At 41.5% G+C, this 13,089-nt stretch overlaps 1 protein-coding gene across 4 annotated transcripts in view; it reads right to left on the bottom strand.

Annotated features, from left to right (window-relative positions):
* Positions 1 to 13,089, bottom strand: part of rnf17 (ring finger protein 17) — a 36,352-nt gene that overhangs the window by 8,173 nt on the left and 15,090 nt on the right. For all 4 annotated transcript variants that reach the window (XM_020618915.1, XM_020618916.1, XM_020618917.1 and 1 more), the window contains 12 exons: positions 12,383 to 12,567; positions 12,093 to 12,222; positions 11,769 to 11,931; positions 11,043 to 11,158; positions 5,535 to 5,652; positions 5,212 to 5,329; positions 4,070 to 4,279; positions 3,483 to 3,627; positions 2,126 to 2,238; positions 1,745 to 1,835; positions 1,409 to 1,530; positions 602 to 791 (listed from right to left, as the gene is read on the bottom strand). In XM_020618915.1, coding sequence (XP_020474571.1) covers positions 602 to 791; positions 1,409 to 1,530; positions 1,745 to 1,835; positions 2,126 to 2,238; positions 3,483 to 3,627; positions 4,070 to 4,279; positions 5,212 to 5,329; positions 5,535 to 5,652; positions 11,043 to 11,158; positions 11,769 to 11,931; positions 12,093 to 12,222; positions 12,383 to 12,567 — 1,701 coding nt within the window. The remainder of the gene's footprint in view (positions 1 to 601; positions 792 to 1,408; positions 1,531 to 1,744; positions 1,836 to 2,125; positions 2,239 to 3,482; positions 3,628 to 4,069; positions 4,280 to 5,211; positions 5,330 to 5,534; positions 5,653 to 11,042; positions 11,159 to 11,768; positions 11,932 to 12,092; positions 12,223 to 12,382; positions 12,568 to 13,089) is intronic.

Below are 13,089 nucleotides of genomic sequence, written 5' to 3'. Positions count from 1 at the left end.
CCCATTGAGCATCTCTGGAGAGACCTGAAAATGGCTGTCCACCAACGTTTACCATCCAACCTGACAGAACTGGAGAGGATCTGCAAGGAGGAATGGCAGAGGATCCCCAAATGCAGGTGTGAAAAACTTGTTGCATCATTCCCAAAAAGACTCATGGCTGTATTAGCTCAAAAGGTGCTTCTACTAAATACTGAGCAAAGGGTCTAAATACTTATGACCATGTGATATTTCAGTTTTTCTTTTTTAATAAATCTGCAAAAATGTCAAAAATTCTGTTCTTCTGTCAATATGGGGTGCTGTGTGTACATTAATGAGGAAAAAAATGAACTTAAATGATTTTAGCATATGGCTGCAATATAACAAAGAGTGAAACATTTAAGGGGGGCTGAATACTTTCCGTACGCACTTGTATATTCAGCAGATTCTTAAAAAATTCACTTTTCAGGATGTTGCTCAAATGTACAGTATTTGTAATTTAGGTAATGGAATTTCTCTTAGCTGTTTACCGGTTTTTCTAAGCAACTGATTTTTCATGTATTCTTGTACTGCCATGGAATCAAGTTTGATAATGGCTTCTTGCCCAGAGTGTGTGTGTGATCACCTTCTCAGCGGATAGAATACTGCAGGGGGCTGGTTTTGGAGTGGCAAAAGTGGAGGTGAGGGAGGGAAAAGGAATAAGAGAAGGCACAGGATGATTGGTTTTTATTTTCTTTTCACTGGAGCCGTCCATTTGTGTCTCGCTCACTGGAGGCTGTACATCAGTTTCTTTGGGTTTGTGAATGGCAGCATCTCTGTGAATTAAACACACTAAGGGTCAGACACTGACATAAAATTAAACATCATCCACTGACTACAGGCATGAAGAACTGGCTACTAAAAATATTGTGATGAGTTTCTAATATGTTGTGACTCCAGTAGTCAGCAAAAATAGCCCAAATGAAGAATTACAGTCAAAACTAACATGTAAAAATGTAGGATGTTGTTGAATCTGTTTTCCAAAGAGAGAGAGAGAGAGAGAGAGAGAGAGAGAGAGGTGAACAGTACACAAGTTGTCTGTCCATACTCCATTCAACAAAATACAAATTAACTTTAACTGCCTCTCAATTTTCTAGGATGAAGGCAAAGCTTGTCTATAAACAGGTTTTTTTTTTTTGGAAGAACCTATAATAAGCTGGTATCAATACCAATATCAACCACCACAATCAGGTTCTGAAATCCAACACCAAGAACTGTTGTACAATCAAAGCAGAATAATTAAAGCTCTACCAGGACTTTAGAGTGAAGGTTAGGATTATTTAACATTTTTAAAATGGTGAATTGTAGATTTGTTTGCATTTCAGAAGAGGAAAGCTGCTCACATTAACCAGTAAATCACAATAATCACATACACACTTGACAATGCACACACCTTGCTTTTCTTTCCCTTAGGGCGAGTCCCTCGCTGAGAAGAAAGTCTGCAATACTGAGAAACTGTCCCTTCTTGTTGGAGCAGAACAGAGTGACGGGTAGTGGACGCTGATCTGTCACCTCCTAAACAAACGAGGATAGATGGACAAACACTGAAACCAGGTTACAACAACAACAACGAAGGGAGGTGCATAATGGAGAGCAAAAAGTAAAATGGGTGACAACTCATAAAAAAACTCTTTACAAATGACTGTGTGTAGGTAAAGGAAATGTCTGACAGTTAAGGAAAAGGAGAAGTAGAAACAAATGAGCATGAGGAGAGGAAAGGACAGAAGACCTTGACTGTCATAACAGCGGATGCTCCGGTCAGGTAGTAGGAGAACAAGTCGCAGGCTGTAGCTGTCCAGGTGGATTTGCCTCCTGTTGGACTGAAAAAGAGAAAGGACAGTGACGGCAAGTGGGAACACATTCCATGTATGAAACTTTGCCTCCAATAACACCATGAACAATATTAACTGATTACATTTATTAATTCCAGGCAATACGTAGTTAGCAAATTAACAATGTGTAACACATGCAAATCTTTTGAGATGATGAAAATCATCAGGTATTAATCACAATGATATACCATCTATGATTATTGTCCAATGTTCAATTGTGATATAAATTCTCAAACACCCAGCCCACCAATGTGTGCGACAGTCTTGGTGTGTGTAACCTGATATCAGTGAGAGTGCACTCCAGGGCCAGAGAGCCCATCAAGGAGGACAGCAGCGGCCGCAGGTTGCTGACATGGACATTCACTGTGTTGCCATAGTCACAGCGCTTCACCTGACAGGAACAGAGTCAAGAGATGAATCCCAGTTCCCTTATTTTATCATTCCTTCATCCTCACTTGACCACAAAGTTGTTCCGGCCCACCATGATGGAGGACGTCCCAAAGCTCTCATTTCTGCTTTGAGGAACGAGGACCAAGGGGGCCGCCTGGAGGAGCTGTTAACTGAGGATACACAAGTGCATCCTTCACATAACTCTGTTACAGATTGACATGCTTCCTCACTGGAAATCAGTTTGTGATTGGACGCGTCACATCACGGATGTCTCATATCAGTTAAAACATGTTTCCTCAGTTCCTCTCTCGGTGCAAGTGAGGGAAACATGGATGCAATTAGGGGAATTGGGATTCACCGACTATTGTGCTTAGGTTTAAGTAAAAGCTTTAAACCACAATAATGTTTAAGGATTGCTTGAAACTAAGACCACATTCACACTGCAGGCTGAAGTGACTCAAATCCGATCTTTTTGCCCAAATGTGACCCATATCCGATTTCCTTATGACAGTGTGAACAGCACAAATCCGATTTTTCCAAATCCGGCCCAGGCCACTTTCATATGTGGTCCTAAATCGGATACATATCTGATGTTTTGCAATGCGACTTCAGTCTGAACAGTCATGTCGCATTTCATGCGATTTTTATGTCATTGAAATGCGACAGACGTCACAACTCTGCGCTGGAGGAGGTGAGGCCATAAGCAATATTTGCTCTCCTTCTTCTTGATATTCTTCTTATTATTATGTCTTTATTTCGATTGCACATTAGCTGGTACATCGCTACGCACATGCTATCATGAGCCGCATCCATTTTTATTTTCGCAAACACAGTATGCTGCGTCTGACGTCACGTCCTCTTCTGCGCATGCGGGTCACCTCAGGGCCGTATACCATTCACACATGAGACAGATGGCAGTCGCATTTAAATGACAGTGTGAACAACAGCGCAAAAAAAAAAATTGGATTTCGGCAAAAAAATCCGATCTGAGCATTAAGACCTGCAGTGTGAACGTAGTCAAAGGTCCTCTACAGTACGATGGGTAAGTACCTGGGAAAAAAAACAACAACTGCCAATCAGACTGCACTTTGGATCCTTGCTTAATGAAGACATGCTTGATCTCTTGATCTCTATCAAAAGCCTGACTTACTGACTCAATTTTTTTGGGCTGCAGTAAAATGGTTAAAAAAAAGTTACAGAAGACAAACACCACAGGCTGCACTTTGAAAGTAACAGCTTTTATACCTCCACAATACTGCTTGATGTGACATCAGAGGAGATCTGTCCTCTCTCCCAAACCCCGTTAATGTGAGCAGCACAGTACATGTCTGCCTTCCATACCACATCTTTTGGCTCTTTCAGTGCACACTCCTTCACCAGCTCACACATCCTGAAAAACAAAGTAGAGCATACAGTAATCACAGAACTAATAACGTATGGTGTCATCATTTGACCAGCAGGACCTTTTCTTACTTACTTTATATGGATTAATGTAGCTACTAGAAAAAGTTAGAACTGTTGCAGGGCCCTCAGTGGCATAAAAAGTAACTACTGTTGTGCATCGTATTGTACATACAATACTGTTTGCACATTTGTCACACAAAGCAGGGCTTGTTCGCTAACAAATCTAGCTTGAAGTTTACAGCTCAGTACTGGTGTGTGAGGCAGCAGCTGCTGATGGTTTTGTCATTTTGATTTAATACTTAGCCTGAAGTAATTTACTGATAGACCACAATTTCAGACTGAGCGTAGAGCAGCAAACTAACAATATTTCTAAATTCTACAGAACAGTACAGACAAACGCAATCCTTGACTAGAACAAGAAAACTGACCGTTTCAGCTGAGAGTCATACTGGGTCAGCTGGACGTAGAAGCTGCTTGGTGAGTTGACATGGCTGACTCTGACTTTCAGGTCTTTGAGTTGGGAAGGGAGCCATAGGTCAGGCTGAATGTCCACCAGCTCTGGTTCTGAACTGAGCGTGAGTGGAGGATCCCATATGGCAGGCTCAAAACCAAGGGGGTGTGCATGCTCAGGTTTACAACTGTATGAGGTACAAAAAAAAAAGGTAGAAACAGGGCAGACAGAGATGGGCAAAAAGACAGAGGTGAAATGGAAATAACAGAACATGGGCATGTCATCAAGATGACAATTTAACACAGGTAAGAAGGACTAGGGCCGTACCCAACTAAAGATCTTGTCAGTCGACTCTCAGCCGGCTCTTCAGTGTGACCATTTGTTCTTTTTAGCTTATATATACACACACACACACACTGTATTTCTGAGCATAAAAAAAACTTTTAAAATCAAAAGACAGCTGCATATGATACAAGATTTAAATTGACAATACATAATGTCAGGTTGCCACATGAATTTGTCAGAATAATGAGACAGGCAGCACCACACCCGTTTCTGTTATTTATGTTATGGGCAGTTTTTTTCTTCTGACATGTGGTTCTAGTCTAGTTTGTCAACAAGTCTGAGCTTCTCCCAACAGTTAACATGTTGTTACTGTGCATTTGGGGCTGCCTTCTACAGGAATGCACACTGACAAAAAATAAAATAAAAACAGGCTTGACCTGAGGTCTCAGTCGACTGACAGGTCTCTCGACTAATGACTCGACTATTAAGGGGCAGCTCTAAGCACGCAAAGAAAAATGAACTCTGAATCAAAACAACAGAAGGAATGGCTTGGTCCAATTTTTTCCATTTTGATGCCCATAATCAATGAGTTTTCAGATTACAACACTAACATGATATTCATTTTTCCTCTCAGTTAACTATTAAGCTCTTACTGCAGTAAGAGTATAGTACTGTCCCTCAGGTGTGGTTCTTCACACCTGACTGCAACAATACTGGTGTTGTAAATATCCAATATATTTCATTAATAGTGCAGCCATTTTTAGATTAGATCATCCATGGTGGTCTTTTTCTATAAAGCTGTAAAAACACATTGTAGAAGACAACCCCTCTCACCCCTCCTTGAAGCAGGCCAGCCCCTCACTGACAAGTAGCTCAGCTATACTGGATACTGTCCCATCCAGACTGCTACAAAACAATGCAACAGGCAGACGCTCGGTCTTTGGGACTCGTCCTGGATACATGGAACAAAAAAAAAAAAAAAAAAAAAAGATGACAAAACACAGAAGAGCACAAGATGGCTTTTGGTGACCAGTTAAGAGCAATATATGAAGTACAAGCTTACTATCTGACACAGTCAAAGAAAACTATTAATACTACATCCTCCTGTTTCATTACAAAAAAAAAAAAACATTCACCCACAGAAACATATACAGTACCTGTAGCCTTAACAGTGACCACGTTCTGGCGAGCCAGGCTGATGAATCTGTTCATACAGGCATCACTCCATGTCTGTCCATCCAGAGGAATCACACCTGACAAACAGCAGGGGATTGCCTGGACAACAGAAGAGACGCATTGTTTTCTTCAAACATGTCAAGTGCAAGCAACTACACAGCACTCCGTGTGCCCAAACCTCCACCATGGCAACTCAGTTCCCCACACTGCTGAGTGGTCAACAGTGCCACCATCTAACAAACATAGGAAGTTCGACCTGCCCCAGGAGCTGCTGATACAGTTCTACAGAGGAATCATCGAGTCTGTCCTCTGCACCTCCATCACTGTCTGGTTTGGCTCAGCAACCAAACAGGACAAGTACAGACTTCAGCGGACAGTCAGGGCTGTAGAAAAGGTCACTGGTGTGAGCCTGCCCTCCATGGAGGACCTGTACACCTCATGGGTCAAAAGGAGGGTGGAGAGGATCACTGCTGACCCCTCACACCCTGGACACAATCTGTTTGAACTCCTCCCCTCTGGACGGCGTTACAGGTCACTGTGCACCAAGACAACCAGGCACAAGGACTAATTAATGTCGGGGCTGCGTATGGGAGGGTTCCCATAAACTCTGTCATTCCCAGCCATGTGACAACTGCGAAGAGGTGCACTGGCATTGCAGAAGAAAAGAGGGAAGCTTTAGTACAGAAACTTAAGACTGTATTAAAGGATGATGGCACAGTCGCAATGACCACAGACATGTGGACAGAAGATTATCGGAAAATTAGTTATTTGACGATCACATGCCATTTCATAAGTGAGGATAAGGAACTGGTTAATAAAACCCTGACAACTACAATGTTTCCTTTGGAAGAGGCAAAAACAGGAGAAAATATCAGACAGGAGATATTGAAACTACTGGTGGCAAAGTTTGGCCTTGACGCTTCCTCTCTCAGCAAAATTGTATGGGTGACCGATGAGGGGGCAAACATTAAATTAGCTCTGCGGCCACACCAGAGATTGGACTGCATTGATCATGTCATTAATACGGTACTGCGCCATGGACTCAACATTGCCGAGTTATCCAAAGCCGACGGTGCTCCGGACATAGGAGATACAATTTCTGCAGCATTAGTCAAGTACGTTAAACAGTCGGGGTTAGCTGCGCAACTCTCAACAACATTGCTGCAGATGGAGCTCAATGAAAAGCTGGAGGCACGAGGGGAGAGCGCACGCATTGAAAAAATAGCACCGGACACACTGGGCTTTTTGATAGACTTTCTGAAGCCATTCTATGAAGCACAGCGGGAACTTGAGGGAGACAAGTATCCAACACTTAATCTTGTGTGTCTCTGGTGTGAGAAACTGAAACGCCACTGTCAGCCCAATGCCCTGGACTCCCCCTCAGCAAGCTGTCGTGCGTAAATAGCACAAAGACTGGCTCACGCGTAAAGTGATAATACAGGACCTCCACAAGATCGCAACATTTCTCTGGCCAAAATTTAACCAGCTGAGAATGTTGTCACACTCCGAGAGGGAGGCCGTGCATGCACTCTTCTGCAAGCCATGACTGCAGGTGCACAAATTTGAGACCCAGAGCTCTCCGAAGTCAAACCCACCACCAGTCCTCCTCGGGCAAAAAGAGCGAATTTTGTGGAGTGGGAAAATGTACAGCAAGCTGACGGTGAAGATGACGAGGTCACTCGCTATATTAAAAGGGCTGTCATGGAAAATGAAATGGATGTTCTTGGCTGGTGGAAGATCAACACACCTTCCTACCCAAAACTTGCAAAATTAGCCAGATCAGTACTATGCATCCCGGCCAGTAGCAGCAGCAGTGAAAGGGTGTTCAGTGCTGCTGGATACACCGTCAGTGAGTGCAGGACCGCGCTGAAGCCATCTACAGTGGATTCAATTATTTTCCTCCACAAAAACTTGTAACCTAATCTTGGTGAGTATACTAAGATTTTTCAAATTATAACTAAATATTAATTGACTCTTAAATGCATGATGTAGACAGAGTATTTGGGCTAATGTTGGCATTATTCTTTTATTAAATTTCAGCACCATTGAGGCCGGATTGTGGAGAGAAGTGGCGAATCTTCATTATTGCCAACCCATGTTAATTTAGAATTTATCTCAATTTATTTTGTTAAGAAGGACTCATTTTTGTTGGCGCGTTTTTCTATTTATAAATAATTATTAATTGTAATGTTTTTCCTTTTTTACTTGTAGGCCCATTTAGAGTGCTGAGATGTTCAATGCGGTATCAATAAATCATGTTAAAACATGTATAAATGACTCATTCTTGGCAAAAGCTGTGTGCATGCGCACATTTGTATAATGTCGGGCTGTAAATGGGTTCGGGCTGTCAATCAAAAATGTACTTGTCGGGCTCGGGCCGAATTCTGTCGGGCTTGTGCCCTGTCGAGCCTAACTTTTTAGGCCCAATTACAGCTCTAGGGACCGCAGTCTCAATGGTTACCATCTGAAGTTTGCCAAAGACTATCTGGATGATCTAGAGGAGGCATGGGAGGTCATGTGGTCAGATGAGACCAAAATAGAACTTTTTGGTATAAACTCCACTCGCTATGTTTGGAGGAAGAAGGATGAGTACAATCCCAAGAACACCATCCCAACCGTGAAGCATGGGGGTGGAAACATCATGCTTTGGGGGTGCTTTTCTGCAAAGGGGACAGGACGACTGCACCGTATTGAGGAAAGGATGGATGGGGCCATGTATCGCGAGATTTTGGGCAACAACCTCCTTCCCTCAGTAAGAGCATTGAAGATGGGTGGCTCCATAAGAAGCATTTCAAGGTCCCAGAGTGGCCTAGCCAGTCTCCAGACCTGAACCCAATAGAAACTCTATGGAGGGAGCTGAAACTCTGTGATGCCCAGTGACAGCCCCAAAACCTGAAAGATCTGGAGAAGACCTGTATGGAGGAGTGGGCCAAAATCCCTGCTGCAGTGTGTGCAAACCTGGTCAAGAACTACAGGAAACGTCTGACCTCTGTAATTGTAAACAAAGGTTTTGGTACCAAATATTAAGTTCTATTTTTCTATTGTATCAAATACTTATTTCATGCAATAAAATGGAAATAAATTATTTAAAAATCTAACAATGTGATTTACTGGAATATTTTTGTAGATTCTGTCTCTCACAGTTGAGGTGTACCTACGATGAAAATTACAGAACTGTCCATTCTTTGTAAGTGGGAAAACTTGGCGGTGTATCAAAAACTTTTTTGCCCCACTGTACATGCAGATTGAGAGCCGATGTACCAGAGTCAAATTCCTCGTGTCCCCGACACACCTGGCCAATGAAGCTGATTCTGATTATGTTTGATGCAAGTAGCCTAGTTGACCTGACAAATGCAATATTCTCTTTAACAAGTGATGGTACGCCTTATATGAATTTATGCCACTGGAATAACAAAGTCATCAGTAATATACTGTTGTCCCAGAATGGTGTACAGAAGAACCTTTTTGCTACCTCAGTGAACCAGGAGGTAATAGAATTGACGAGTTTAAACGTAAATATAAAGGTATGTGTCAATCAAGATATATGCAAGAACAGGCTCAATGATTAACTACATGGACTATTGTGGGTGTGGTGTATATTTTGTAACTATTCTTTAGTATATTACTTGTGTGATGTAAGAATGTTAACACTGTTATATTCTTTTTTTAGTATAATATGTGTGTGGGTAGAAGTGAATCATTTATTGCTTGCAAACCAATGATGGTAAGATGATGTCATGGGGTAGGACTGGATAAATCTGACTTCTTCCTACTCCATTCAAGCATGTACTAGGTATAAGCAAATTGACATTGGATTGTGTGTAAAAATGTGTGTTGTTATATCAACTGTTTTATATGCTTGAAAGAATAAATCAAATCAAGTACACTATAGTCTGCAACAGTAATTAAATGCCCTTATACTAGAAAATCCTGCCTCACTTAAGACAAACCTCCACCGTATGAATGTTGTCTATGGTGTCTCATTTAGATACTTATGATTAACTTATATTTAAAATTGCATAGGGTGGCACAGCGGTGCGGTGGTTAGCGCCGTCACCTCAACAAGAAGGTTTCGGGTTTGAGCTCTGAAATCCCGTTGCCTTTCTGTGTGGAGTTTGCATAATCTCTCTGTGCCTGCGTAGGTTCTCTCCGGGTACACTTTAACCTCACTTGTTAGGTGTGGTGAATCAGTGCTGGCATGGAACCTTGTGGATGTAGCCAAATCTTTCTTGTTTTGCAATCTTTAATAATCACATAATGCACACTGATTATCTTGCCATTTCTAACCACTCTACTTTAGATAGGCAAGTTCATGCATTTATTAGAAGATTATAAAATTGTGTATGAATTATACATTTACTGATGCATGCCACCAATGAGTAACAATTTTTTTCTGATAACATCAGGGTATTGTCCCTCGATTCTGTTCTGAGCTTCGAGAATACTTTACACACAAACTTTTTCCCAATTTCCCTTTTCTTTTTTTTCCTCACCAATTAAGCCACATGAGATAAAATTTAAAGTTATAATTTTTTCATTATTGTAGTATTTTTAGACAATTGATAATTTGCGTCCCAGCTCCCCATTTGCATTTTTCAGCATACAACACCCTGCCGAATCAAATCAGCATCAGAGACCCAGCTGATTTTCAAGTGGCCCTACCAAGGGGGGGGCTGCTGAATGAGCCCAATCCATACAGAGATGTGGCCCAACTGACTCCAGAACAGGCATGACTATTCCTCATCTCTAAACAGCGCTGAGGTCATTTAAGGGTTGGGTCAGGCAAAAAAAACCTGTTAGCCAATTCTCCACAATTCTCTATTTTTTTAGTTAGTAATTTTTATAAAATTAATAACCCATAATATCATCTCAATACTTATATTTTATCAGGTCAGATTAACCAAATTATTCAATAATTAATGCAATTAATTGATTGTTGTCTTATTTACTTACCAGTTCAACTGCTATCTGTAGCCACTTGATTCTCTTAATTATTCTTATTGATAAAAAAATAAAATTCAGTTCTGCTCTCTCTTTTCCTTTTAAGTGTAAAGCCAAGGTCACAGTTTTGACAATAACTTATCCGTCAGGCTTAAGGTTAATAATTTGATTTATAAATTATGAACAATTAATTGCTAACCACAAAATATTGAATTAATTTCAGTCATTTGCCAAGTACACCAAGGTACCGGTGCTACAATGGTCTAGACATACTTTTGGACAATTAAATCAAATCAAAATTTATTTATATAGCACTTTAAAAACAACATCCAGCTGAGCAAAGTACTTCACATGGCAGAATAAAATCAAAATAAATGACTAAAATAGAATAAATAAGATCAGTGCAAAAAAAAATTAAAGCACAATAACACAGACACACATGACATACATTCAATAAATTAAAATGAATGCAACAGGCTGTGTATTAATCTTTTGTTCTCATCACTAAAGCAAAAATAAATATCAGTGGTCAAATTCTGTGTTCTCACCTTGGAAGGAAGGGCAAAGAACTCATCCTTGATCTTCCTCAGGTCACTGACTGGCAAGATTTCCTTACTGCCCAGATCTACATACAGCACCTCCACTTTTCTGTCCCCTGGATGACCTACACGCACACACATAAACATCAAGGTTAGCTTATGCAGGGGTACTGCAAGTGATCGGTCTCATTTTGTGATCAAATTCATTTAAAGTGCGACGTGACTTTTTTCAAAAGGTTGCACTGGGTGTGACTGCAAAATAAACATGTTATGCATAAACAACTGCCCTCCCTGTAGAAATGGTGGACAGACAATCTCCACAATACTGTTATCGCAACATTTATCTGCAGGTCTGTCACTTGCCCGTCTCACAAGGCAGAGACTTCCAATCTACATATCAAATGTGTCCATCCACACCGACTCTGACATACGTCACCCCAGGAGGCTTTTTTTACTCTTTAAGTCTATTTTAACTTTGGTGCATTTGAAACCTAACTGCCACAGGCAGTGGAAGAGCACACAGGCAGTTAGGTTTCTCCCTCCGTCCTTCGTAGCCCCCTCTCACACAAATCAAAAGCAGTATTTCCAGTAGGTGAGAACAGGTCTGACACAGACTCTCTCTTGTTGTGTGCTACATGTATGAAAGGGCAACCATGACAAAGTCCCATCCTGATTCTGTGGACATAGTTCAGAGTTCATGCATGAAAACAGCTAAACATACATGCACATGCTCACCTAGGACTTGAGCTCTTTGCCAAAGGCCGTCATCATAGCGGGCAACACAGGCTTGTCCTATCACAGGGCAGTAGATGTTGAGGTCATCGTCTCCAATCACTGATGTCAAACTGTAACATGCCTGAAGCTTGGATGACAGCAGAAAGGACTCCATGTTGTCAACCTAGTCAGGAGAGGGGGGGGGCACAAACAGTGTAAAGATGCAGAGATGGAAGAAAACAAAGTTGTTAAGATTTTTTTTTAAAACAGGATCTGATTAAAATGCTACCCTTTAAAATTTCTCTAAGCACACAATATAAATTACATTCCTTGCAGATTTAGTACCAGATCAATGTAGAAGTCTGCAGGGGTATTGATGTGAGACACCGCAGCACAGAGTGGTGTGTTGATCTTGGGATACACTGGAGGGTAGTACTGCAGCGGCTTCCTGTCCAGCGTCAGTGGAGAATAAAACCTATCAGCAATTTTGGAAGAACACAGCCATAGTCAGATGCCTTCAATACTAAGGGGACTTGATATTCACAAAGTCCAAATTTGAGTGAGTCAATTTAATTTGTCCTCATTCAGTTCCAGATAAACACCAGAAATATTCCTATTAGCTTGCAAGTGTGTACCTGGCCACTTCAATGAAAACCAGGAACTCTCTGATAGAGAGGGGTACGTCACTGGATTGGCATGTAACTTTCCTCAGGTCCACCAACAAAGAGTCTCCGTCCTGACCCAAAGTCCTCATCTCAATGACTTCAGAGCCAACCACCCTACTGAATTCAACCTGGGCCTCTTTACTCCAGCCTTTTGTCTGGGGACACACAAAAAACACTTCCTATTACTACTGCTGTGTCACATAAACAAGCTATTTAGCATAAAAAAAAACTTTTTTTGTTTCTGTGCATCCATCTGTTTTACTGCTTCTCCCAACATAAAAAAAGGATTCCATTTTGGTGGTTTGCCTGTTGTGCTTCTGTGACATGCATAGTATTGTTAAAGCAAACAGCAGAGTTTTTCCACCAACATCCACCGCCAGAGAAAATGTAAATAACATGGTAACAAGTGTATTTAAATTAGTGTTGCACGATATACCGGTACTAGTATGGTACCGCAGTACTGAGGCATTTAAAATGGTACTATACTGCATTTGGATGGGACCGGTACTTGTAGCGCCGCCGGCAGCGCCCACCCGGCGCAGAGGAAAACAGAGCAGGAAACAGCTTCCTCGTCCTCTGCTCACTGAGCAGCGTGGACTGGAGCAACAAACGGAGCAGAAGGAAAGCTTGGAGAGAGCAGAGACGTTGGAGAGGGAGAGAGCGAGAGAGAGAGAGAG

The sequence above is a fragment of the Monopterus albus genome, unplaced genomic scaffold, assembly GCF_001952655.1.
Source record: "Monopterus albus unplaced genomic scaffold, M_albus_1.0 scaffold211.1, whole genome shotgun sequence".
NCBI classification, from domain to species: Eukaryota; Metazoa; Chordata; class Actinopteri; order Synbranchiformes; family Synbranchidae; genus Monopterus; species Monopterus albus.
Note: the sequence above shows the minus strand (reverse complement) of the source record. Positions and strands in the feature narration are given on the sequence as shown.